At 50.7% G+C, this 26,092-nt stretch overlaps 2 protein-coding genes across 6 annotated transcripts in view; one reads left to right on the top strand and one right to left on the bottom strand.

The window, feature by feature from the left end:
* FCHSD2 (FCH and double SH3 domains 2) overlaps positions 1–7,305 on the top strand; it is a 255,934-nt gene extending 248,629 nt beyond the window's left edge. For all 3 annotated transcript variants that reach the window (XM_037522929.2, XM_037522930.2, XM_037522931.2), the window contains 6 exons: positions 1,695–1,778; positions 1,899–2,076; positions 2,366–2,586; positions 3,897–4,026; positions 4,174–4,256; positions 5,192–7,305. In XM_037522929.2, the coding sequence (XP_037378826.1) occupies positions 1,695–1,778; positions 1,899–2,076; positions 2,366–2,586; positions 3,897–4,026; positions 4,174–4,256; positions 5,192–5,275 (780 nt within the window). In that variant the 3' untranslated portion in view covers positions 5,276–7,305. The remainder of the gene's footprint in view (positions 1–1,694; positions 1,779–1,898; positions 2,077–2,365; positions 2,587–3,896; positions 4,027–4,173; positions 4,257–5,191) is intronic.
* Positions 7,306–11,922: 4,617 nt separating this feature from the next.
* On the bottom strand, positions 11,923–25,691 carry ATG16L2 (autophagy related 16 like 2). Of its 3 annotated transcripts, none has more exons than XM_037522925.2 (18): positions 25,574–25,691; positions 23,260–23,353; positions 22,609–22,708; positions 19,116–19,189; positions 18,684–18,935; positions 18,365–18,430; positions 17,967–18,086; positions 16,890–16,952; positions 16,231–16,339; positions 15,721–15,826; positions 14,933–15,003; positions 14,576–14,647; positions 14,341–14,461; positions 13,949–14,054; positions 13,122–13,271; positions 12,847–12,894; positions 12,642–12,743; positions 11,923–12,331 (listed from the first exon to the last, which is right to left on the bottom strand). In XM_037522925.2, the coding sequence occupies exons 1-18, from the start codon at positions 25,689–25,691 to the stop codon at positions 12,244–12,246; spliced, it is 1,860 nt and encodes a 619-aa protein (XP_037378822.1). In that variant the 3' UTR covers positions 11,923–12,243. The 3 variants fall into 3 exon arrangements, with proteins under 3 accessions (XP_037378822.1, XP_037378825.1, XP_037378824.1); XM_037522928.2 differs by lacking the exon at positions 25,574–25,691 and adding an exon at positions 23,591–23,642; XM_037522927.2 differs by lacking the exon at positions 16,890–16,952.
* Positions 25,692–26,092: the final 401 nt, after the last annotated feature.

Here is a 26,092-nt window from a genome sequence, read left to right as displayed (position 1 = left end):
TGTACTTAAGATCTCAATTTTGTGAATTTTACAACTTTTCTATCTTGAGCATATTTTACTTCATAATCGGGAAAAAGCATATTAAGAAAAATAGGAAATTTGGAGAAATTGTTGTAGGAATAAAGAGCATGGCTGCTTCTGGAGTTCTGACTCCCTGCATATTAGACTTCAGGAGGCAGTGTGAGACCATGTGTCTATTTAGTCACCATTTTGTCACCACTTGCTGTCTTTCTTTGGGGTAAGTGAGAAGAATTACATTCCCCGCCTTATGCAAGTCATTCTAATATGAAGCCCATGAGGGCAAATAGCTAACTAGAGTGCTGTGGTAGTTAATATCAGAGCCTTCTAACAACAAAAAGAAAAAGAAGCAACCAGCTCAAAGTCTTGCCATGGAATCAGGAAAAACATCTCTGTTATATAAGTGCCTTTTGCTGGTATATTTCAAGGCATAGTGCGTTTTCATTATTAGCAAAAAAAAATTCCACCGGAAAGACAATCAAAATGAATGATTTTTTCATTTATATTTTGAAATCAGAGGTAATTTACTTAAAATTTTAGTCCTAGAGTATTTCTGTAAATACCATTTTTTGATCTGTAGCAGCTGTGGCAACGTCCATACTCTGGGTTTAATGAAATGTTATAGTGCACATAAAATGGGAAATGAGTCTAAGGAAGCGACCCATTTCCTTCCTTATTTTTGTTTGTGTAACTTAGATATTTTACACTTTGAGACTGTGGGATTTGAAAAACTCTGTGGTCTTAGGTGATGCTTGTAACTGATCTTGGGATGTGGGGAAAGTTTTTAAGACTATTCACTGGAGAGCTAGAAGGTGCCAGCAGGACCTTCCCTATTACATGTGTTAGGCGAGTCTCTTTAGGAAACAAAGCCACATAGTCTCTCTCTACCCCCTCTGCAGAATTCCTGAGAGTTTGCTCTTAGATTCTACTGTCTCAAGGGCAGTATCTGGGCAGCTGGAGCTAGTGGACTCCTGTCAAGGATAATAAAACCAGTTAGCGGCTTCTGCAGAAGCACCCAAGTGGATCAACCCAGTCTCCACAGTTAAGTTGGAGCATAATAAATCCAAACTCTGACTGGATCTCAATCATTTCCTTTCCCACAACCTTGTTCTCCCGGCTACTCTTTTTCAGTGATTCCAGATCAATTCTAGGTGCTGCTCAAGCCGTCATCGAATCCATGCACATAGTTCTTTGCATTTTCACAGCATGCACCTCCATGGTAGCCCATGGTGCAGTTCTAATTTAGTGCTTTCTCCTTTGCCTGTGCTTCCAAAATCATCTGGCTTATTCATCCCACATTGACTTCATCTTCCCAAGAATGGCAGGATTGTCATTTTGAAGAAATGGAGGCATCAAGAAGTTGAATACCTTAACAAATAGATACATAAGCTGGAACTGGAACCCTGGTCCTCTACTTCCAGCAGACAGCTCTGAAAATTGAGCCTGGTTGCCTCTTGAGGATTCCGTTTCTCCAGTTTTTGTTGTGGCTTTATTTTGTTTAGTTTTTTAAAGTAAAACTTCACCTCATTATGATAGTTTTACAACACTTAAATTTTTATTTTCAGTGTTTTCCAAAATCATTTCAGTATTTTGATCCCCAGTTTTTGTTATGATCAGCTCACATCTGCTCTTTATCTAACCTTTTTAATTTTGTCCATGACCATCCTACATTGCAGGCTTCTCAACCAGATGAGTTGACCATTGAGGAACATGAGGTGTTAGAAGTGATTGAAGATGGAGATATGGAAGACTGGGTAAAGGTATATTCCTTTGCTCATATCGCCCCTTCTTGTGACATTTTTAGGAGTTTATTTTGGTTCTTGTTATGCCCTGTCCAAATTGTGTGTGCAAACCTGTTTTGTCACATGTCTTTTACTCAGGCTCGAAATAAAGTTGGTCAAGTGGGTTATGTGCCAGAAAAATACCTACAGTTTCCCACCTCGAACAGTCTGCTGAGCATGCTGCAGTCCTTGGCTGCTTTGGACAGTCGGTCACACACATCCAGCAATTCCACGGAGGCCGAACTCGTTTCAGGCAGCCTCAACGGAGATGCCAGTGGTAAAGACTGAAACAAGGCACTCTTTATTTGGTCACATTTGGCCTAAACTCTATTACCCTGGAGTAAGCCTTTTAAAAGCACATTATTCCTAGTATATGTTTTCCTTTATTTTATCACATCCAATACAGTAGAACCTCAAATTTCATCTTCAATGAGTAAAAACATTAAAGCTTTATCCTTATTCTATGAAGTGTGCCCTTTAGCTGTCACTGGAGCATAGGGGTGGTTGCAAAAAAAGAACATAACTATCAGTGTTCTTACTGGAGCTTTTTCTCTCTTGTTACCTAGTCTGTTTCGTGAAAGCACTTTATGACTATGAGGGCCAAACAGGTGATGAATTATCATTTCCTGAGGGAGCAATCATCCGAATTTTGAACAAAGAAAACCAGGACGACGATGGCTTCTGGGAAGGGGAATTCAATGGGCGGGTTGGAGTTTTCCCATCGGTGCTAGTGGAAGAACTTTCAGCCTCAGAAAATGGCGACACTCCATGGATGAGAGAGATTCAGGTACATGAGAGGGGAGAGCACTGATTTAAAATGTTTGGTTGGTTTTTTTAAAGATTTATTTTATCCATTTATGCATACAAGAGCTGGGGTGCCGGCCAGAAGTGGGGGCAGGGAGGAGGGGTTGTGTGAGACAATTCACCAGAGACAAAATGGGGAGATTGACTGAAATACACTGCTGAGGGGGGCAGCGGTGAAACAGGAGAGGTCGGCTGTGCCATGTGGGTAGCTCCCTGGCCAGGGATCGAACTTGTGCTGCAGCGGCTGCTGATAGCTTCATAGTGCTGAGACTCAACTCCTTGGGCCACCGGGGAGGCCCCAACTTAAAATATGGAGACTTAAAGAAAATTTAAGAAAATTACTTTTTAAAGTAAATTACTTTAAAGAAAGTAAATTACTTTAAAGAAAATTATTCCAGTGGATCTATAGACAAAAGTGGGCTGTAGTCCCAGCTTTATCCTTACCCACCCCAGTCCTCAGATGCAAGGTTTCTGCAAAACTGAATTTGGGAAAGTGGGGACTCATCAGTCAGCCTCTTGTGTCATGGCCATATTACACCTCCAGTTCTCCCTCATTTTGTTCTCTGAGTCAGTTCACCAAAATGCTAAATTGAATGTGGCATACATTTCATGGAAAGAAGGAAACAAACCAGAGAAGGAATGTATTTCACAGTGGTTAGTTAATGTAAAAATATTAGCTTGCTTTCTTTCTCCCTCCCTCCCTGTCAGGGCTCCCTGCCCATCCATTCCAGAGAACTAATGAGCCTGCGAGAACCTAGTTCCACTCTTGTGACCCTTGGCTTAGCTCATCCTAGCACAAGTGTCTTTGCAGGGAACCCCTAATTCAGAACTGTCACAGCAGGCCTGGCAGGTCAATAACCATAAGAAATGTCCTTGTATCAAGTTTGTGTGATATTGTGTATACTTAGCTGACATTTACCAAACCTGGGGAAATCAGAAACTTAGCCATTTATTTTATTTTCACAAAGCAATGCAACTTGCACCTTTTTTTACTCTTCACTATGAATTGACTAAATTGCCTAATTTGATGTTTTCAGTAGAACTCTAGAGAATATTTTGGCTTGATTATTATGTAAGATAAAGTTAGTAGTATAATGAGAAGAAAGTTAAATGCAACACAAAATTGGGACTTGGGGGTTGTTATTTTGGCCTCATTTGCTTCTAATGAGGCTGACCCAAAATGTTAATAGTTGTAATTTAGCTCCGGAGACAAGTAATTTGCCTGGAGTAGAGAAGTAGTTCCCCTCTCTTGCTCAGGTGAGCACTTTGTACCCTCTCCTCCCTCTGCTGCAGATCTCTCCTTCCCCCAAGCCGCCCGGCTCCCTGCCCCCCCTGCCGCTGTACGACCAGCCTCCCAGCAGCCCTTTCCCCAGCCCGGATAAGAGGAGCTCCCAGTACTTCCCCCGTTCTCCTTCGGCAAATGGTAAGCGCCCTCCTGGGCTTGGGTCTAAATGCATTTTTATTCAGAAATCCACTTGTTCACCTGAGCAGCAAGCAGATGTACATCAGCATCTTCATTGTTCAGCAGCACAAATCGAATGAGCTTCCTTGGTCCCTTCCTCTCTCTTAGAAAACAGCTTCCATGTGGAATCACCAGGATTCTCGCAGGCAACAAGGCATACTCCTGAGACCTCATATGGCAAACTGCGACCTGTAAGTCTCCTATCCGGCAGGATTAGGATGCATTAGGATGCATAATTGTTCCAAATTGAAAGCTAGAAATTAGTGTTTCTCCACGGCTCTTATGTTGTTAGGAATCCCTGCGCCCCATGCAAGGGTGAGCTGGGTTCAGGAGGTAGAAAGAGCTATTAAATAGGAAGGCTATGAAAACTCTCTTGGCGGATTGACCCCCTCATCCCTCCAGTACTCTGGTATCACTCTTGACACCTCTCTGGCCCTACCTCCCACAAGCAGCCATCACCCAAATCCTGCCCAGTTTACCTTGGAGGGAGCTGTCAAATCCCTTCGCTTCTCTATTCCCTCGCTGCATGAGCACTAGTTCAGGCTAACGTTAATTCTCACTCAGATGACAGCTGTCCCAAATTTGTCATTTTACTTGTCCTTTTCCCCTCTTCACTCTTTTCTTCAAACTGTCACCTGAGTCATCTTTTCACACACCTGATACTGCCGTTTAAAATCCGCCAAAGACTCCTCTTTGCCTACAGAATAAAGCTCAGCTTTCTTCACGTGGCTTACCAAGGCCCTTCACTACTGAACCCCAGCCTACCTCTCAAGCCACATCTCTTGCAAGTCTCCTTCCAAGACATGTTGAAAGGTTTTCAGTTCTTCCGGCACTGCTCTCATGCTTCCAGCTCCAAGCCTTTGCTTTGGCTAAGACTTTGAGAGATACATGACTCTTGTGCCCACAAGACTTCCAGTTCAGGCTAGAACCTGTTCTTGGGTTTTTGCATTTCATCTAGAACAGTAACTCCTCAGTGTGGGAAATAGTGAAAATTAGGTTGAAAGCTCATGCTAAGAATACTTCTGGGGCACTGGTGTCCTTCAATACATAAGTGGTTGGGGCTTGGATACTTTAGGCACTGGATCAGGAAGCTAACTGACAATCCATGTAATTGTTTCCTGCAAAGGTCCGAGCAGCTCCCCCTCCACCTACACAGAATCACCGAAGGCCAGCCGAGAAAATTGAAGATGTGGAAATCACGCTGGTGTGATGATGGGCTTGCCTGTGCATTAGTACTACAATCAAGGCCAGGCTTGGTGTTTGGTCAGTCTTGTGTTTTAGGCACCTTTGCATGAGGATGACTCTTGAACAGAGCAAAAACATGGAGGATTATATGTGACTGGGTGGCCTAGTGGACTCCTCCCACATTTTGAATATTTTGTGCCTTTTTTTGTTGTCATTTTCTATGTCATCTCTCCTACCATAGCACAAATCCTAGTGGACCCTGGAAGCAAAGAGGGGGATAGCTCTTGTGCCTAACAGTGGTCTACATTTCTATGAGACTCAAGACCAGGCCTGTTCAGGGCACAGTCACAGAGACTGATCATGTGCACTCGTACAGTATATTACTGTGGCCACAGGATGTGGCAGAGATTCTCATCTTTCTTCAAGTGACTTTTGCTCGTCTGATTGAGTTTAATCAGATCACGTTGGCTACATAAAGAAGCAGATAGAGGGATTTCAGGTGAGGCTGGCTCCTCCCCACAGTTAGTCCCCAGACTGAGAAAGTGAAACCTTATTCGTAAAAAAGTGGACTGTCCTGACTTTAGCGCCAATTGCATTAATGCACATCTCTTCCACAACTAACAGATTTAAAACAGTAACCAGTGTCCTTTGTATTAATATTTATGCCATTCATTTAGAATTAGTGGAGCTAATATGGAGGGGCTGAACTAGTAGCCAAATCTTGTCCATCACATAGACTAGTAGAAAGGAGGCTTAAGGCTAAAGCAGAAATGGAGCTTCCAAGTCTGATATGAGCCAGTTTAATGTTCTTTTTGTATTTGGGTATTTTTCATCTTAATTTTTGCAGCATATACTCTTCTGACTGGTATCCTTAGAATCTGAATGTCTGTAAATTGAGGACACATACCTGCATTGCTGAGCTTCTCTACTGGGAAGCCCCTAGTATTTTATTCCCAAGCCAGTGCACTGGCCCCAGCAGCCAGGTTATGACAGGTGCAGACCAGCGGCTACCCCCACCATGAAAAATGTGGCTTCCCGGTCCCAGTAGCCTAACAGTGGCCCACATTTCCTTGGGAGGAAGAACTTGTGGTGTACAGAGAAAACCAGCCTATCTGAAAAAGGACTTGCACACCCTGCACAAGTGCAAACTGATGAAGAAAATCAAGTTCTCCATGTCACAAGGAGAGCCAAGAGTAGCTCTCTCCACAGCTAGCAGCAGGTGTCCCCAGAGTGGGGTTCTGTCAGCTCTGCACCTGTGGAAGGTAGGGAGTGCCTGACCTAGGAACTAAGGAATATTTGCCAGTTGCTTATTTTCTTAAGAAATCAAATTTACAGAAGTTAAATCAAAAGTTGTATTATGCTTTGAAAACTCCATCCCGCCTAAGAATCTTTAAAAACTTGAAATGCTCGCCAAATGTCCCTGTGGGATTTTTGACCAAAAGTATGGTCATAGTTGAAGAAATTTTCAGCTAGTCATTTGATCACTTCAGTGACAACACCCATTAATGAATCTTCTCCATGATTTGGGGCTTTTCGTTTTGTTTTGCATTTCTTAACCTGTTGATCTATTTGAGGTCTTTTGTGTTTATCAAACTTATTCTTAAGTTTAAAAAAGAAATTAATTAGGGTGGTTTTTTTAAGATTTTCAAGTTTGCCAGCATGTTAAAAATCTTTAAAGCACTTTACAAATTTTCAAAGTGCTTATTTAAATCAGGCAGTTCTTGCCACCCAGTCTTGTATTCTTTCTAGCTAGCCAAATTGTCCTTGAATCTGGGTTTTCCACATTCTCAGAGGGTTATTTGAAATCTTTTGTTATATTTTAAAATATTTTTTGGAAGAGCTGCTAATTTTATTTTAAAAAAGTAAACAAAGTTGTAAAAAAATATGCCTCCTTTTTAAAAAGAACCCCTCCCTCCAGGACATGTAACCCAGCATCACAGTGCACAGGGCAGGCTCAGAGGGAGCGCCTCCGTGCAGATGTGCTTTCTTTACCATGGCTGTAAAAAGTTTGTATTTATTATGTATAAAATGTTGAATAATAAAAAAATGGAATTACGTTTTCTAAGTTTCCTTTTAAAAGTTTTGGGTAAACAGACTCTTCCAAACAGACAGTGCTTCCTATAAAGATGCCCCTAGGCCCTCCTTTAAACCGTACAGTAGATACAGAGGGGGAAATAAACTAATCCAACCGTGCGATGCCAAACAGTTTCTGATGCCATCTACCTGAGCGTGCTGTGTACGGATGCCAATGACAGAAATAGTGATCTTTGCTTTCAAAGTTTTCCCAATGGGAAAACAAAGACTAGTACACACACCTCATCACAAGGACTAACTAATGCAGCCAAACTGTAGCTTTATAGCACATCACCTGGTCCCTTTCCTCTGACCCTCCACTCCTAGCCATAGACCAAACAGACATTAAGTGGGAGGATGTCCTCTGACCTTGGCCCTGCCACTACTTGATAGATTACCTTCCTCTCCAGGTTGTCCTATCCCCAGCTTTAAAAGGAGTTGAAAAAGATTGTTTCCAAAGACTTATCCAACTCTTATATTCTAGATAAGTTCATTTTCTAGATGCAGAGTGAGAACATTCCCCTAAAGGGTCATAATATTTGAAAACAAACTTACTAGCACACAGATTCCTCAGGCTGGCCAGAAATTATAAAGAAAATTCAAGCTGGACTCGCTCCACTGGGGCAAAGCAGACCCTCCTCACCTGTGCTGTGATCATACCTCAGGTGTGCTATTCTGTTCACTTACTGCCCCATCAGCTGTAGCGTTTGGCTTGGGGGCCAGTTACTACTTAGCCCTCTCTGAGTGACCTTATGATAAACTCTTGACTGCTCTGAATCTGCATTTGTTTATTATGAAGTTGTGTCTTATAAAAATACAACCAAATTACAGAAATTTTAGTTTAGAAGAGAGAAAATTGTTACTTGTCCAGAATCCTACTATTTGACACAACCAGTGTAACTTTCCTCCTAGACGCCCCTTGTTTTTGGTTTATTACAGCTTGATCTGCCAAGAACCCTGTGAATGCCAAAGAGCATCTTGTTCCTGGACCATTTTCCCCTGGTTCCACTGGCCAAAAACAAATGTAGTACTTCTGCCATGTCTGAGAGCTGGAGCCTGGGAATATTTTCCTGGAATGTTATCCTGAAACATACCAAACCCACAAGTAGGATTGGCGACTCTTCCACACCGTGTACTAGACACTTCAGCATCCCTACTCTTGTCATGCATTTACTCGTCTGAGGGGCGGGGGATAAGCATGGACGAAGTGCTGACCTCAAGTCCCTGGACTGTTAATTAGCTGTGACCTGAGATTTGCCACTCCTCCTCTTTGTCCCTTGTTTTCCTCAACTGTTAAGTGGGAATAAGAAGGCAATATAAACATCTTACGATCCAGGAGGATCAAATAAGAAAATGTACAGATAAGCTGAAACTATTTTTGACTAGTGGACGTGTGTCTAGAGAAAGAAAATAGCCTGTATCCAACAAGGTATGTCTGAATCTCATAGGTAGGGGCACAGGTGCCCCCTGGACACCTGAGAACATCTTTAGGACCAGGACCACCTATATTCACTTGCTCTTTGCCCAGTCAGCAAACTTGCTTTCCCAGCCCATGTCCTGGGCTCTGGGGAACAAATGACTCAGGTCTGATCACCGAGGGGCTTACACCTGGGGAGAGGTGAGGAGCTTTGGGAATAGCATCTGAACCACATTGCATCTGCCAGGAGTGGGAAATGACTGAGGAGCAGTGAGAACTAGAACAGGGACTTTTCCAGGAGTCGAGTCCTTTCTCCCCTTCAGGCTCAGGAAGGCCCAAGATGGGTCAAAGCAGAGGAGGCCATACTCATACCACAGAACAGCCCCAGGGAAGAACTGTGTTACCTTTGAAGCCCAGAGCCTTGGGGGAGGAAAAGTATCACAGGTAGGCTAACTCCTTCCCCTGAAGACATCTGGCCAAGGTTTCGAAGGAACCTAGAACTGGGCCTCCAGAAAGCCAGGCCAGCCTCTCTATGTACAACCTGAGTCCAATTTATTTGAAGAGGGAGTCAGAGGCCTGAGCTTTTAATCCTAGCTCTGCTGTGTGACCGTATGCAAGGCCCTGCCCATCTCTGGGCTTCAGTCTGTGTACACAGCAATAGCAAAGACTGTTCCAGTTTTGGCATTAGGGACAAACTCAGGCTGGCAGCCTGCCCAAGTTTCGGCATACTGAAAGCCTAAAGAATACTGAGTACTAAAAATCTGAATGCTCAGCATTGAGAGCTTGGAGAGGTTTCAGTAGCAGGGTTCGGTCCCTGTCCCCTCTGCTGAAGGGGGTGCAGCTTCCCAGCTGGCATTCCCTCAGCCTTTGTCACCCCCTCTTCATACCTGCCTCAGGCGTGTCTGGTCTTCTGAACTCTCTCCTCCAGAAAGCTTTTCCTCCAAGCAAGTTAAGGTGTGCATGTGCTCCCTGAGGTGAGCCAATTATACCCATGTCAGATCTGCCCCATGAAGAAAGAGGCTTAAAGGAATAGAGGTATTGCTGTCCAAGAATCAAGTCAAATCATTTCCTGAACGCCTGTTAGGAGTTACCCAAGCAGCCTTCACTACAGTTCTGAGGTACTTCCCCCGGCAATGGCGTAGCTGTTAATAGCCCACCAGGATTTATGTTCACCTCACTCCTGCGGCCATACATGTCCATCATTTCAAGGGATACTAACCCTCCAGGCTCAGGCCTGGGTGCCCAGGGCCCAGAATGGAGAAGAGAAGCAGGGAGGGATTTAGATTAGACCCACCATTCTGGGTGGTGGGTGGGTAGGTGGGAGGAAATAAAAAATACAGATAATCCAGCTGTGTAACCTTGTATCACTTAAGCTCTCTGAGCCTCAGTTTTCTCATTTGTGAAGGAGACACCTACACAAGGTGGTTGGGAGGAACAAGTGAAAAGCTGCATGAAAAGCACAGGGCCTGACACATAAGCACTCAGAAATGGTGACAACTGGAAGAAACACTGTCTTTCCAGCCATAGATCCCAGAGGGTTGAGAAATTGGCCTGGGCAGAGAGTCGGCTGCTGGCGACTCCTGGTGGCCACTGGATGAGCCAGGGTATGAAGGTGGCTGCCTTGGGGAGAGACTTCCAAGTCTTAGATTTGAAGGACACTGGACTCCTGAATCCTTGAGTAAGGAAATTTAGCCATTTAAGGCTTTTTTCCCTGAGGCTTTTTCTGTGCCAAACCTGATTCCAGGGGATATTCTGTTCCCATCACGGCCTCTTTCAAGAGCTCCCTGACTAAAATTGGGAGGTAGACACAAAACAAGAACCAGGAGCCTCCCGGCCAGTATGGTAGGGGAGGGAAGGTTCCCAATGAGGGGACCCTGAAGGACATATTTGAACTGGGGTCTAAGAGGGAAGACTATGCTGGATACATTCAGAATAGCCAAGAAATGGAACTGCAGCTGAGGCCAGCAGGGTCACATCCTAAGGACTTTGAATTTCATGCCCAGGGGTTTCTCTGCCAACAACAGGGGAATTTTCAAGAGTTGTTTATGTAACTAACACCTCAAAGTCACTCGGACCATGGGCTTAGTGGGGAAACACCTTCTAGGAGGTGACCTGTAGGGGCAACAGGGTCAGAGAAGAATTGGACAGGGAAGGCCCAGGCCTTACATCAGAGAAGGTGCCCAGGACGTGGCTGAGTATGTTATTAGCGCTCAAGACAGTGAGCAGGGCCAAGGGCGGTGACAAATCTGGGAGTCGGCAGAGTACAGATTCGGGTATTAACACTCTTTGGCATATGCCAGGAGCTTTAGAAGCATTAATGCATTGAATCCTCACAACAATGGAGAGTATTATTAACCCATTTTGCAGGAAAGAAAACTAAGGCATAAAGACATCCACTTGCTCAGAATCATCCTGCTACTGAATAGTCGGGCTGATTCAAACCCGAACCATCTGGTTAGAGTTCAGGCTCTAAGCTCTCTATGCCCATCCTAGGAATGATTTCCAAAGCCCTGGGACTGACAGAGATCCCCAAGGAAGACTATAAAGGGGTATAGTCGTAAAGAAAAGAGGTGAGAGTTCCGTAGTAAAGTCTTTGAATCTCAGCCACGGTCAGCCCCGTGGCTCAGAGACGGAGGTGCCCTCTGCTGCCCGGTGAATGACACAGGCCTACATGGTGACCCCTCCCAAGCCTGTGCTGCTGCAAGAAGTAGGGGGTCCAGGTTCCAACCTCTCTGGTCTGCCTTGTACCCCAATCTATAGATTAAATTTGGTGCCCTTTTAAGTGAATCCCAGGACCGGTCCACAGCTGCCCTCCACAAAGCACGCACACACAAGCCGCTCCCGCCCACTCCACACTGCACCCCTGGAGCGTGACCCTGACCCCAGTCTAAAGGCAGGCCTGGTGGACCCAGCACTTGACATCATTCTCTGGTTTGCTAGAACATTTTCCACAGGATCCTTTTGGGCTACATCGACTTCACCCTCCTCGGAATTTCCAGGGCCCCGCCTCAGCCTGTCTACATCGGGTGTGAAGCAGGAGGGTGTTGGTTTGGCCTCAAAGCCCACTTGGACCTGATGGGTCCAAGAGCTGCTGCCCTTTGCTGCCTCCAGGTCTTTATTCAGCCGCCTCCTACATTAGACGTGAACAGCACACGGGCCTGGCCACTTCTCCCCTGCCCCACCAGGGGACCACCAATCCCAAAGCCTCTCTGACTCCTGCATACTGCAAGGAGGTAAGCAGACACCAGTTCAGTTGCAATTTTTTTCCCACTTTGGGGAAAGTGAGAAGACAGAAATAGAAAAAACACAACAATATTTGGTTTTTATATAGACAGGCTAGGTCCTGCCAGGCCTTCTTCCCATTAAATGCCCTGAGGTCACACCCACACACACTCCCACCACACCCCCAGCCCTGGACCCCTGGAGCCTGTGGAACAGGGCAAAGTTCTCCTCTGGCTTCAGGCTTCACTCTGGCGCTCCAGCCCAGGCAGGGGGTCGTGATACTAATGCCAGAGCACAACCTTCCGGGCCTGGTCCACGCTCACCACATGGTTCCCAGCGCAGCACCAGGCCACAGCGTTGATGGCAGTGCTGAGGAGAGAGGTAGGCTTCAGGGGGCATCAGGAACTGGGCCTACAGCCTGGCTCTGCCTCTCATTGTAGACCTGGAAGGTCTGAGGCCCTCCCTGTACCCATTTTTTCACCTGCAAAATGGGCTCTTGGGGGCTGTGGTTCCCATTCAAAGCAATGGGAAGGCACCTGGTGAACAGTGAAGGGCTGGAGGGTGGGTAGGGTAGATGTGGGGACAAGGCCTGGGGACCCCAAAGTCCCAAGTTTGTCAGAACCTCAAATCAGTTTAGCAGGACTGGGAGGGCAGGGAAGCAGGTGATGGCAGTGCTCACCAGTGGGGTCCTTGAAGTCTACTCTCCAGTTTCCCTGTGTCTACATCCCAGATGTAGAGGGCTCCATCCCCGGAACCTGCCAGTGCATAGTGTCTGTCTGGGCTGCGGTGGCCAGGGCAGAACAAGAGAAGGAAGATCAGAGGTGAAGAGAGACACACACACATACACATAGGGTCAGGGCACACTTGGGCTCTCACAGACACACCTGAACACAGCTTTAGTCCAGTCAGAACTGCACCTGAAGCCATCAGCCCTGGCGACAGACAGGGTCAAGGTCAGAACAGAGGTGGCTGCCAGTCCCTGCCCTCAGCCTCACGACCTTCCTCTCTCCATCAAAGGGCTATGCATCTCAGCAGGGCCTGGTTCAGAGGGGCCTCCACGGTAGGCCACCCGCTGACAGGCCCCCGAGAGCCTTCTACAGGGGACAAGAGGTCCACATGATCCAGTCAAGCCCTAGGTCAGTGGGCACAGGGTGGGTACCTGAACACCTGGCGGATATTGCTGACACGCAGATCAATGACCTTGAGTGTGTTGTCTCGGGAACAGCTGAGCAGATGGAGCTGATCTTGGCTGAGGCTCAGGGAGGTGACCCGGCCCTGCACAGGGATTACCTGAGTGCAGCAAGGCCCCCTGAGGAGCAGAGACAGAGATGACACCAGCCCTCTCAACAGGGCTGCTCCTGATAGGTTAACAAGGTCCAAAGGTGCCCGACTCTGACCTCTGAGGCACAGGCAAAGACTAATCTCCTGTGGCAGCCAGCCCTCCAGCAGGAACCTGGGCAGCCTTTGTCTAGAAGTGGAACCCATGAAACTCTCAGGTCACAAAAATAAGTGCCAGAGGGAAAACAATGAAAGTCTAAGTGTGTGAAAGAGACAAAAGAGTTTCAAACAGTGGTCACTGCAGACCAGTAAGGAGAACCTGAGGCAGCCCTAATGTAGCACCAGCAGAAGCTCTTATACATTCAAGTCCCATGTCAGGCTCTGAGATTTAAAAAATAACTACATTTTTTGTCCCTTTTAAACTAAAAGTGGTAACTAAATGGAAAAGGGGGCTTTTCTGTGTGGGTGGGCAGGCCAGAGTCCAGTGGTTGGACTGAGATCCACTAAGAAGGTGCTACAGCTCCTGGGGAGCAGATGGGCCTTCAAGATGTGAAGCCCAGCACAGAGAGGCCACCAGCCGGCAGTGCCAGCCCCACGGCCTCACTTACCCAAGGTCCCCTCACCTGCCATGGCCAGAAAAAGGAAAAGGAAATATGGGAGCCGCATCCCCCCACCTCCACCACCCCACCCACAGCCCAGGCCTGTTACCTGCTATCCCAGAAACGAATCTTCTGGTCACTATGGCCACTAATGATGATATGGTCCCCACACACCACGTCGTTACAGTAGGAAAGGACATTGATGGTCCTTGAGCCTGAAGACCAAGGAGCAGAGAAGGGTAATCAGGAGCCAACCTAATGGACATCTGGAGAAGCAATGCCCAGAAAGCACGCAGGGCCAGAGCCCCCACACACACTAAAGGCCAGGTCTCCTGTTTCCCAGTTCCAAGCCTCAGGTCACCAAGAAACTAGGCAGAAGGCATCAATGAGGGAACAAAAGAGAGGGTCTCAGAGCCACTTCCAGAGAGCAGGCCGAGGTCCCTCATGGTCCAGCCTGGGGTCTCCAGTCGGTGGGGAGGGGAGGTAGGGTCTGGGCCTCACAGTAGGCGCGGCCGAGGTCCCACTCTTTCACCGTCCGATCTCGGCTCCCAGTGACCGCCTGGTGCCTCGTTAACTTGAATTTGGCAGCTGTCACCTTGTCTGTGTGTCCAGATAGTGTCTCCTGCCCCCAACCCAGGTATGGATCAAGGACATAGCCAAGAGCCCAGCATACCCTCCCCTCCAGACCCAAGGCATCACCCCTGACTCCCACAACACCTCCCCAGTTGGGTCTCACCTTGGACTGTGCCTCCCCCACTTTCCATAGTTGGGCAGCCTGATTGTAAGTAGCTGCTAATACCTGGGAGCCCTGGAGAGACAGGAGTGGAAGAGAGATATTGTAGCTCTGGCCTGGCTAGAGACAACATCCCTCAGGCTGGAGAGCTGGGGCAGGGGTTGCCTTGGAGCTTCCCACAGCTCAGGCTACACAGGCAGGCCAAGAAGCCTCTGAGCTCAGGGAGGAATATTTGTGTCGGAACCCAAGGGCCTGGTTCTAGGACACCCATTAAGTTCCCTCAGGTCCAGAGGCCCCACCAGCCCAGGGAAGAAACTGAGAGGAAGGGTATCCCATGCCACTGGGGCAAAGTCCCCTCACTGAAGGGTCGAAGTCCACACTAGTGATGCTGCCACCAGCTCCTTCGAGGGTCTGGTTGGCCTCCAGGCGACCTGGGGGGATCAGAGGAAGACAGAGGTGAAATGAGATCACTAACCTCATGATAAGGAGGGGCTGGGACTGGGGGTAGGAAGATCAGTCTCTCCCAAGTTAGAGGACAGAACTGCTGGGTCTGTTCTGAGTCTGGACTAGCTGTAACTCCCAGAACTTTCAGCAGGGGGCCCCAAATGACAGCTGGTCATCTCACAGGGCTGGAGTGGGCCAGAGAGACGGGATACACACAGGTCACACCCCAAGCCATGGCCAGGCCAGCTGGAGACTCATCTCCTCTAGGAGGCCTCCAGGAGCCAACGCTGACTCCCAACATGCCCCCTCTACAGCTAACATTTGTCTCCTAACATCCATTGAGTTCTGAGAGCTCAAGTGATGGATACTACCTTTGGAGATGGCCTAATGATCCCAGTGACCTGCTCAAAAGCCTGTCCCTACCGAACCTCACATAGGGGACCCACACTATAGGATCCCCAGCTGCCCCCAACATGAACTACCTTAGCTCAGTCCTCCCTATGCTGCAGGTCTGGACCCTAGGAGCTAGAGGCTCCATCCTTCAGGGCAGTGTGCCCAGAACTCGTGAAGGGGTCAGCTGGCCACAAGATTGTTCCAGGTGAGGAAACACAAGGACACACAAGACCTCTTCCCACTAAGGAGCAAACCAAGAGTGGGGTCTGGAGCAAAAGCAGTGGGCTGGCCTGTGAGGGAGGCATCCTCACCACCCACGATGTTCCAGAGGTGGATGAGGCAGTCAGCTCCTCCAGTGGCCAGGAGGCTGCTGTTGGGGCCAAAACGGACAGCATTGACCTCAGAGAGGTGGGCATCCTGTAGGGGGTGAAAGGGAGATTGGTATCCTGGTCCTCACCTCCCCCCACACATACACAAACACCCTTTGAACATACGCACAGGCTCTCACACACATACACGCACATACTGGGTCTCTGTCCAAACCGTGACTTACAAACCCATCCCTGCCAGGCCTCATCACCTCTGCCTGAACCCCTGTCACAGCCTCCCCCTATATTGCCCCCACACTCCCCTGCTTGGTCTCCCGGCCTCCCATCTCTCCCTCTCAGTCCATCCCCCCATTATAAAATGCTGAGTGGATCCCACCACAAGTGCAGAAGCAAACTCCTGCTCCTGCTAAACCCAGCCTGTTTCCCAGACTCCCCTGGACCACCCTGGGGCCTGCATCCCACTCCATGCATGTGGCCCAGCTCCTCTCTTACCAGCACATCCTGGGCCCAAGTAGGAAGCCGGGCAGCCACACACACAGGGATGCTCTGGTATCGTTGCTCGGGGGCTCCCCCAACTGAGTGGACTCGCCTCTTCTTAAAACTGGGGTGAGAGGTTTAGGAGGACATTCAGCAAGGACTTCTAACATGGGAGCCCTTAAGCTCCTCTGAGGCAAACAAAGAAGCAGACAAGGCAGGCAAAGAACACGGCCCAGAAGTGCAGCAACTGTGCCCCCCAACCCTGCCTCTGACCCTAGTAGCCAGTGTGGTGATGGGAGGGGTACTGAGACAGGGCAAGGGTGGAATATCCAGAGAAAACTCAGGGGTGGGGTTTCAATCCTGGTCTTGCTATCCTGGCTTGATGGTGAATAATTCCCTAATGCTTCTGAGCCTTTTTCCCAAATGAGTGGTAGTTCCTGTCCGGCCTGAGGCTGGAGTCGGTCCCCTTTAACGACTTTAGATGAGGGCCTGAAATAGAGCCAGACGGGCTGGGAAGGAGACCACGTACCCAGCTCCTGCCTCGAGACTCAGCAGCAACTTCACACAGACAACTGGGTGACATATGGATGGACAGAAGCTCACACACAGACCAATCCTGGGTCCTGGGAACCTGACACAGAGCTTCACACACAGGGGGGTACACACACACTTACTCCAGAAGCCCCTTCATCACATCCACACAGCGGGACAGCGTCAGGGAGGTGGCAGAGGCAGACCTGGGGCAGAATCAAGAGATGTGCTATGGCACTGGCAGTACACTCTGTACCAGAGACCCTGAGGCTCAAAGCCTCAAGTCCTAGTCAAGAACTTGGTTCCTCCAAGACAAGGACAGTAGGATGACCCAGAGCAGTCCCAGCAAAGTGGTGGCACAAGAGATTTGGCAATGAAATCTCCCAAAGTTTCCACCACAATGGTAAAAGCTATCTCACCACCCAGAGTGCCCCAACAAAAATTGCTGGGAGGCTGACCCGGGGCCTGTGGGAGGAGAGGCGTAAAGCTAGCCCCCAAGACTGGTAGAGCACAAGGCTAGGGGCGAGGGTGTGGGAAAACCTATACCTGCAGAGTGACCTCAAAAATGCTCATGTGTCCTGGAATGCCGTGACCCACTAGAACAGCCGAGGAGTTTGGGGACCAGCATCTGGTGCCCCTCCCCTAGGTTCCTTCACTGGACACTAGCTACTTACCAGGAAAGGCTGAAGAGACAAAGCCTTCAGGCAGTGCGATGTGATGGAAAGGGGGCAGCCTTATTGCCAGACAAGTCAATAACTGGGAGAGATCAAGAGGAGGGATCCCCAAGAACTGGAGGTCCATTCCAATACCACCCATGTGAATTCACATCTACACATGCTTTTATATATTCACACTCAGGTAAGCTCACCCAGCTCGTACAGAAATGTACTCTCATGGCCCTGCGTTTGCACCGGCTTGCTCATCTATGGGCACACATCCATGCCTGAACAGCTGAGCCCCGGGCCTTGCCTACATGTCCCTCTTGGTGACCCCCTTTCACCAGCCTGACACCCCACCCCCAGGGCTCTGGTGCCAGGGAAAAGAAAAAGGTGAGGACAAGGATCGGGATTCCAGAGCTCTAAGCATTGGTTGGAAGACCTGTTCTGAGAGACATGAGCCGTGTATCCCAGTGTTTCCCAAGGTCCCTCCTAACCCAAGAGCTGGATCCTGAAGAAAGACTCTGCAGTGGGGCCCAGCTCAGAGCTCTGGACAGTTCTCACCTGAAGGACCTGGAGCACTTTTCACCAGCTTCACTCTCCTGGGACGCTGGTTTTGCAGGCAGGGCGAGGACCTCGGCCTCTGACCCCTCCTTGATCCCATCACCTAGGGTGTTCGTACTCCTGGGAGAGGGGAAACCGCTCAGGAGGGCCTGGGGGCCAGCACAGCCTCCCTGCCCCGGCACCCAGCGCAGGGAAGATGTGCAGGCTCTGCCGCCCGTGTTCTGTGGGCTCGGTCTGCATGGCGCCTTGGCACGGCGGCTGCGCAAGAGTGGGGTTGGGCACGCACGTGGCCGGGGGCATGTGCAGGTGGGGCGCGGGTACAACGGTACAGAAGAGGGTGCTGGGAGCACTTGAGCAAACTCGGGAGCGGAGCCTCGAGCGGGCAGGCCCAGTCTTACTCGCTGATGCTCACTGTCCGCTTGGCAGCCTTCTCCAGCTCCTGGGACACCCGCGCCTGCGTGGCCCTGGAGAGGAAAAGGTGTCCTCACAGCAGGAAGCGGCACCAAAACCGCGCGCAGGACCTGGGTCACCGCCGCCTTCCTGCGGGGCGGAGGCGCACCCCTCCTTAGGAGAGGCGCTGGGCGCCGGGGCCTAGAGGGGGCGGGGGAAGTGCTTCCCAAAGGGGGCGCCACCGCAACCATCCCCAGGGGCGGGGCCCCTCACCCACACCCTCACCCACACCCTCACCTTCACCCTCACCCTCACCTTCACCCTCACCTCTCGCGACGCTCGTTGCGCAGGTTGCGCTCCGCGGCGGCGCGCGCCTTGCGCTGCACGAGCCGCTCCAGCAGGTCGCGCGCCTCCTCCTGCAGCCGGCGCAGCGCGGCCTCCCGGAGCGCGGCGAGCGCGCGCAGCTCCTCATAGGCCGCCCGCCGCGCCGCGTTCCGGGCCTGCTGCGCCGCCACCTGCTCCGCTCGCTGCGCCCGCGCCTCTCCCAGGTGCGCCACCCGCGCCTCCAGAGCCGCCAGCCTGGAGGGGAGCGTCCCTGTCACCGTCCAGCGGGAGCCGGTCTCGGACTCGCCGACGGCCTCGCGGCCAGGCCGGGCCTCCCAGACCGACCATGTGGGAAACCCTCGACCCGGCGGTCCTCCCCACCCAGGCGTGGCCTGCAAGCTCCCCGAGGTGGGCGCCGGCCCTCTCGCGCCTCACCTGCTCTGTCGCTCCTTCAGCACCGATTCCAGGGCCTCCAGGGCCGAGCTCTTCTCCACCACCTGGTAGGCCATCTGGGGGCGTCAGGGGCCGGACAGGTGGGGACAGGTGGGCGTGAGCGCCTCCACGGGGCTCACGCCGCGCCTCCAGCCCCTCCAGGGCAGGGGAGATGGTGGGGCAGGGTCTGCCACCCCGCCCACCCCCTTCGCTGCAGAGAGCTGAGGCTCAGACAGGTGTAGGGTCGTGCGTGGAGAGATGCATGTGGGACAATACTGAGGCTCTGAAGTCTAAGGGCTGAGTTTCCAGCCCAGCAGTGCCATTTATATTCTGGGGCCCAGGGTAGTCATTTAACCTCTACCTTCTCACCTGTAACCTGGGGGCGGGCGTGCTTACCTCACAGAGTAGTACAAATTTATTGTGAGGGAGAGTATTTCCAATAATGGCAAACGTTTATGGCACACTTCTGTGGGCTATGCCTGTTCTGAACACTGCACCTAGGAACTCTTTTGAATCCCCATACCACCGTGAGGTAGGCACTGCTGCCTTCCCTCATTTTACACCTTCTCATGTGGGCCTGGTGAGAGGCAGATCAAGAACACTGGCGCAAAGAGGTTAAGTGACTTGCCCAGTTAGGCAGTGCAGATATTTGAGCCCAGGCCACCACCTAACATTGTGCTCCAAGGGAGTGGGGGTAGGAGGGGGTAAAAGCACAGTATGCACGGTGTAAAGGGTGAGTGGACAGGAAGGATTCGAGGAATGTGGGTTCTGTTCCCCGCCTCCCCAAGCATGGATCCCAACATGCAACAAGGAACCTCACACCCAGGCACACAGGAATGGACGGTGGGAACACAGGGTCCAGGCTGAATACTGGAACTGATCCCAGGCCAAGAATGGGGGTGAGGGGCATCTTATCCATACCTCAACTTCACTCAGCAGGACTTCAACCAAGAGTCAAGTGCTGGGAAAGCCACAGGGATGAAATTTAATTCACATCTTTTGGAGTCCAGGGGTCTCTGGGGATGGATAGACCCCAGCAAAGCAGTTCCCACCACTGTGGCAAAGAGGAACTGAGGAACTGACCAAGCCTAGGGACTCCTGTTGCTAACCTGTCCCTGTGACCTTTCTCATGTGGGCCTGGTGGGGGGCAGGTGGAGGGTCCCTGTGTGGCCGGCCTGGGGAGGGATGCGCGTGCAGGGCAGGGAGCCTGCTCTCACAGTGGCCCAACTATAACGTTAGTAATTCCTTTCACCTCTGAGCAGTCAGACCACCCGCTTCCACTTTCTCACCTGTCATTTACTTTCTTGATGTTTTGTTATTCAGTGTTTTATTTGATGCTGTTTGAAATTCAAATTATAGAGATAGAAAATAGAACAGTGGTTGCCAGGGGTGGTTTAGGGAGAGAAATGATTTTTAACAAAAAAGGGATAGCCAGAGGAATATCTTTGTGGGGAGGAAATATGCTGTGTCTTGATGGTCACACAGATCTATACACATGACAGTGACAAAGGAGTACATACATACTTTATAACAGTACAATTCACTTGTTTACAATTCACTTGTGACCAATGGGCGAAACTGGGGGAGGGGTACACAGGACCTCTCTGTACTGCCTCTGCAACTTCCTATGACTCTCTCATTATTTCAAAATAAAAGGTCAAAATAATAATGATGATAATGATACGTGCTTATTGTACTATGTGGAACAGTATTAATTAAAGTCACCCCTCATCCCCTGGCATGTCCAGTGAGAACTGGCTGGTGAATGTCTCAGGAAGTGACAGGGAGAACTGAGGGGAAGCGGTACTTAGACGTTCCCAGGCAAAGTGGATCTTGCACTCAGAGTCAAGAGTGGCAGGAAATGAACCAGGGCCTGAGAACTGGGAAGCCAGGCTCATGGGCTTTGGGAGATGCACCCCAAACTGATTATGAGCCGTGATGGTGAAAGAGGCTTTCCCTTTTTCACTGTATGGGCTTCTGTGCTCCCGAAATCTTCACAGCAAAGATGTATTTGTGTGTTGCTTGTCTTTTCTTAATGGAAATCAATTTTATTATTAAAACATATCACTCTGAGTGCTATACAGAGAATGGATGGAGGTGCCAAGGGATGAGTCATTCAGGGAAGGAATGAGGGTAACTTGGACCAGGCCGGATATGGTATCAGAAACAGAGAAGTTGACGGATTTGGAGGAAGGACCCTAACAAGCTGGTGACTAGCTGAGGATAGAGCAATGGGAGTGTCACAGGTGCTCCTCCCTGCGTTTCTCGCCCAGTGACGACTAATGCAGGGAGGGCTGGTCAACTCCATTCATCATTTAATCTACAAATAATTATTAACCCTGGCCTGTAGAGGGAGGTTTCTGGGATACAATGGAGAGAAGCCAAAGGAATCCTAGGCCTTGGGGAGCTCACAGTCCAAAAGGGGGCTCAGATGTTTGAGAATTAAATGCAACTTATATGTCAAATTGCAACCACAAGAGACACATTCCAGGAGAGGCGCTCTACACTAGCTGGCCAGATGATTTGGCATGTTGTAACTGAGTATGTGTTTACTGGCATGTCAGTCTTGTCCAGTGGATTCAAACTCCAGGGAGCCAGGTCTTGTTAACTGCTGTATCCCCCATGCCATATATAAATATATATTTGATAATATAATATATTAATAATTAATAATATATTAATATTCAATAATATTAATATATTGTCAATAATTATTTGTTGAAAGGGTAAGTCAGGATCAAGAAAGTGGGTCTTGTAGAAGGGAGTTCATATGCTGACTCCACCTCTCCAAGACTCTGTTTCCTCCTCTGCAACCATAAAGTTGTGAAAGGTAGCTGAAACAATTCTTAAGCCAGTGCCTGCCAGGATCACCTCTCAAAGTTAGCTATGTTATTACAGGGAAGATGTGCAGACTCTGCCCGCATTCTGTGGGCTCAGTCTACATGGCGGCCTTGGCACTGCGGGGAGGTGGTAAGTGTGAGTTTAGATGTGATTTCCAACAGAAGCTGAGCAAGATTCTGGAGCTCAGAAGAGAAGGCTGGACTAGAGAGGGTCTGAAAGTGAAACTTCTCAAGCGCAAGTGGTGAAACAGAAGCCAGCAGACACCATGGGGTGTGTGTGGGGGGGAGACAGCAATGTCAGGTGGTGGTAGCACACCCTGCCTCGGAAGTGGAACAGTTTATTCTTTCCATTTGCAAATGTTTATCGAGCATCAGCCTGGGGGGGACCAGGCTGGACCACTGGAAGGGAAAATGGGCTGCTCCCCCCCCACACACACACACACTTGTTCCTGATCTCTCACCTCACCTCCAGCTGCAGTTAGAGCCCACTTCATCCTGGGCTGCAGAGCCAAGCTATAAAGCACCCTGAACCTGTGCAGCCTCAAAGCATTGTGCTTGGGGAAGTCCCTCATGTGTGGACTCCCTTGGGCCACATCCCCTGCAAAGTCCTGGATCCTGATTCCATCCCATTTTTCTCAGACCCCAGTCCAGCCTACCTCACCGCACACCAGACGAAGCCCCTCCTCTTCTTCTTGCCATTTTGCCTTCACAGTGGTTGGTGATGGGACTTGGGCTGAGTCAAATCCAAACTCCTCCCTGCCAAGTAATCAGAGAGTTGTACTCGTCCCTCCAAGCCCCCAGTGCCTCAAGGAGCTCCAGGGGTGCACAAGAAAAGTGTGAAACAAGAGCCATAAATTTTCTAAATTTGGAAGCCAGCAAGCAAGTAGAGATGGCAAGTCTCCAGAAGCTGCCCAGGAGTCCTCAGCTCTAGGGACCTCCCATGCCACGGATTCCCTGGTCCAATCCACCACTGGTTCTTATTTTCACTCCAGCTTTAGGACAGATTGCAAGACCTTTACTGTAGGCATCAGGTAAGGCCTTGGGAGACAGAGAGGAAGGGAAAAGACAAGTCTGGGGGTGGGAGGGGAAGGAGATGGGACAAATGCAAGGATAGACTGAGAAGAGTAAGGAAGCAGGGCATTCTGAGCAGCTGGACTGGGGAAAGGCCCAAGAGCCCTCCTGCTCCCTTCCCTGGGCAGAGCCAGAGGCTGAAAAGACGCCAGGGAAATAATGAGCCCAGCATAGACAGTGGGGGCAGGGCCCAAACACAGACAACCCATTGTGACCACGAACACACATACACTCACCAGGGGCCCTGGTGAGTAGTGACATCGCTTGGCTCTGGCTGGAGTTTCTCTGAGACCCTGGTCAGCAGCTCAGCCTTCTCTAGGAGACGATTATCTAGGGGTGCAAGAAAGTGAGCCTGGGGCAAAGACAGACACTTCTTTTTTTTTTTTTTTTTTTTTTTTTTTTGAGAGGGCAGACAGGTGACCAGCAACACCCCAGGTTGAGACTAAACTTCCTACAGAATTGAATAATGTGCAGTAGGAAAGGGGAAGGGAAAAGGGCAGAAACACTTTTTTTAAATGAAAGAAGCATCATCAACTAAGCTTTGGAGACGTCAAAATTGCAACCCACTTTCCTCTCTCACTGGAGGATGACTGCTTTTGATGAGCTTCCCTGAAGTGCTCGTTGCTCTGGGTCAGTGTGACACCCTCCCTCTGATGATGGAAGGGGCAGAGGGAAGAAACCAGACAGGAGACACGACTGCCAGGGCCTGGCCTGAAAGACAGAGACTTTCAATCAGATTCCTCCCAGATGAGTTACTCCTCTGGCTGGGAGGGCTGCAGGAGCCCAGGGATGCAGAATGGAGAAGCTACCTTCAGGCTGGGCTCTTCCCCTTGCCTGAGGGGTGTTTGTATAGCTGGCACAACTTGGTCACAGCACCAGCCCCCAGGTAGGCCCTTCAAGAAGAACTGCTCTACCAGGGACAGAGGGCAACCACTGCTAGGGAAGGAGATGGTTGATCAGTGGCCAGTGAGGGTCCTACCAGAAGGAAGGAAGGGGCCAGGGATTGATTCATCCCTGTCCCAAGACAGGGCCTGGCCACAAAGGATGAAGAAACAAATCAGCTCCACCTGCCTGTGGCCTTTGTCATATTACTTACCCTCCAGGAGTTCTAGCTTTTTGGACTAAATAGTTATTCTGATGTCCCAAAGTTTCTGTTCTTTCCAATCCAGAACAAAAGGTCTCTTGAGTTTGACAGAAAGCCTCTAGAAACTGCTAGAGTTTGGTAGTTTCTGCAACAGACCCGTAACACACCTCCTTCCCCTACCCATAGTCACTTCCTCTTTCCAGGGTACAGTGGAGGTTATTAGCACAGGCCCAGTTCCTTTTCCTCACCTAGACCCCTGTCTGCAACCTCAGCTGAGGTCCCTAACCTAGTTCTCTCACAAGGGCACTGCAGAGGTACCCCCAGCAAATATAAAGAAGGTGCCATTTTGTGAATTTTCAGGTGAGAAATCTGAGGCTTGAGGATATGTCCTGCTGAAGACCACAGAGAGGACTAAACTGTCAACTGTGATTTCAGCCTTGCAGGGTCTCTCTGATCTCAGATTTGCAGCTCTTTGGGAGTGGGGGTGACTCCTCCTTCTAGATGAAATGCTCCATAGCCCCTCAGAGCATTGGGCAGGGCATCTGGCCTAATAACCCTACAGGGAGAGAACCAGCAGCCTGGGAAGTTGCAGGGAAATCTCCCAGGATAGGAGCAGCAATGCAGTTGGGGGTCAGGGAAGAGAAGTGGTCCGCAGGGAGGTTCAGGTGGAGTGATTAAACTGCAGCCAAGATTAGGCCAGAGCTGAAGGGATTCTGGTTAGACTTTCAACCCAGATATACAATCTCCGCTGACAGGGAGCACTGCACATGTTCACCTGTTTATTCCCTGCTGGAACTACTGTATCAGTTTCTGACCAGCTCCCCAGAAACTATTCTAGGAGAATCTGACTCTCCCGGCTAAGCTAAGTACTCCTAGTATGCACCCCTAAGCCCCTGCTTTTTCCTCATGCTGGAGTTGGCTGGGCTCAGAGATGCTCCAAAAACCTGAGCCAGGATCACCATCAGGCAAAGCCAGAGGCTGCATTTCCTCCCTGAAGAACTGGGGTTTCATTGATTGCCTCGACTGTCCAGAGGAGCTGCTCTAGACAGTCCCGTGTTTCTTCGCTGGACTGTGGGGACCAAATGGACTGACCTGGCCCTATTCTGGGGACCGCCTGGAAGAGGGAAACACAAAAGACCCTACAAATCCACCACTCCCAGACAAGACCCGGCCTAAGAAGCCCAGCCAGCGAGAGGCAGGGCCAGGCCCTGCGGGGAAGGAGTGGAGAGGCGCGGGGACCGAGCTCCTCCCTGGAAGCAGCTCCTAGCGGCGCCTGGGTCGGGAAGGGCAGGAACGCGGGCTACTGGGCGGTGGGGCGGAACAGACAAGTGGTTCTGCAGGCCCAAGGCCCGGAGGCGACCCTGCGTTGGCGCACTTGGGCCAGAACCCTCGAAGTCCGAGGCGTCAGACCAGGCCCCTCCCCGCGCCCCCACCCCCCGCGCCCCTGCTAACTAGGGCGCACTCACAGGCCGGCACCAGCTCCAGGAAGAGCGCCTTTTGCGCGCGGTCCCGCTGGCGCAGCTGCCGCACGATGTGGCGCTTCCAGGGCGCGGCGGGGGCGTCGTCGGCGCGGGGCCCCGCCATGGCCGCCGTCCCCGGCCCGCGCCGCGCCGGGTCGGGGCAGCGGGAGGCGCGGCCGGGCGGGGCGCGGCCTCGGGGAGACTCCGTGACGTCCTGGGCGGGCGGGAGCGGGGAATCCCCGGGTTGCACCAAGCGCGTTCTCGGAGGGGGGACTTGAACGCACCGGGGGACAGAAACCGCTCCAGGGTGGAGACCACCCGGACCCCGCCCACGCCTCTCACCCGTGCGGGGTCTCCTGTGCGGCCCGGGGCTTAAGCCGGGGTGGAGGCCGGAGCCCCCGGGATGGCCGCCCCCGCGCCTCTTGGCGCGTTCCTCAGGCGGGACCTCCAGGGCGACGGTCGCAGCCTCTCGGTTCCCGGCGCGAGCGCAGCGGGGCCGGCGCCCGTGCACGGCCCGCCCCGGGC

This window comes from Talpa occidentalis, unplaced genomic scaffold (assembly GCF_014898055.3).
Source record: "Talpa occidentalis isolate TD23 unplaced genomic scaffold, MPIMG_talOcc4v2.1 talOcc4.3, whole genome shotgun sequence".
Taxonomy (NCBI): Eukaryota; Metazoa; Chordata; class Mammalia; order Eulipotyphla; family Talpidae; genus Talpa; species Talpa occidentalis.
The sequence above is the reverse complement of the archived record's forward strand: the minus strand, read 5'-3'. Positions and strand labels throughout refer to the sequence as shown.

Bases quoted from the DNA above. Each gene is read 5' to 3' on its own strand.
- ATG16L2 (XM_037522925.2), bottom strand. From the start codon at position 25,691: ATGGCGGGGCCCCGCGCCGACGACGCCCCCGCCGCGCCCTGGAAGCGC. The intron at 19,190-22,608 runs GTAGGCTGGACT...TGACGCCCCCAG, and splicing joins TTCGTCTGGTGTGCGGTGAG to ATGGCCTACCAGGTGGTGGA. The intron at 18,431-18,683 runs GTGAGGGTGAAG...TTTCCTCTCCAG, and splicing joins CGCAACGAGCGTCGCGAGAG to GGCCACGCAGGCGCGGGTGT.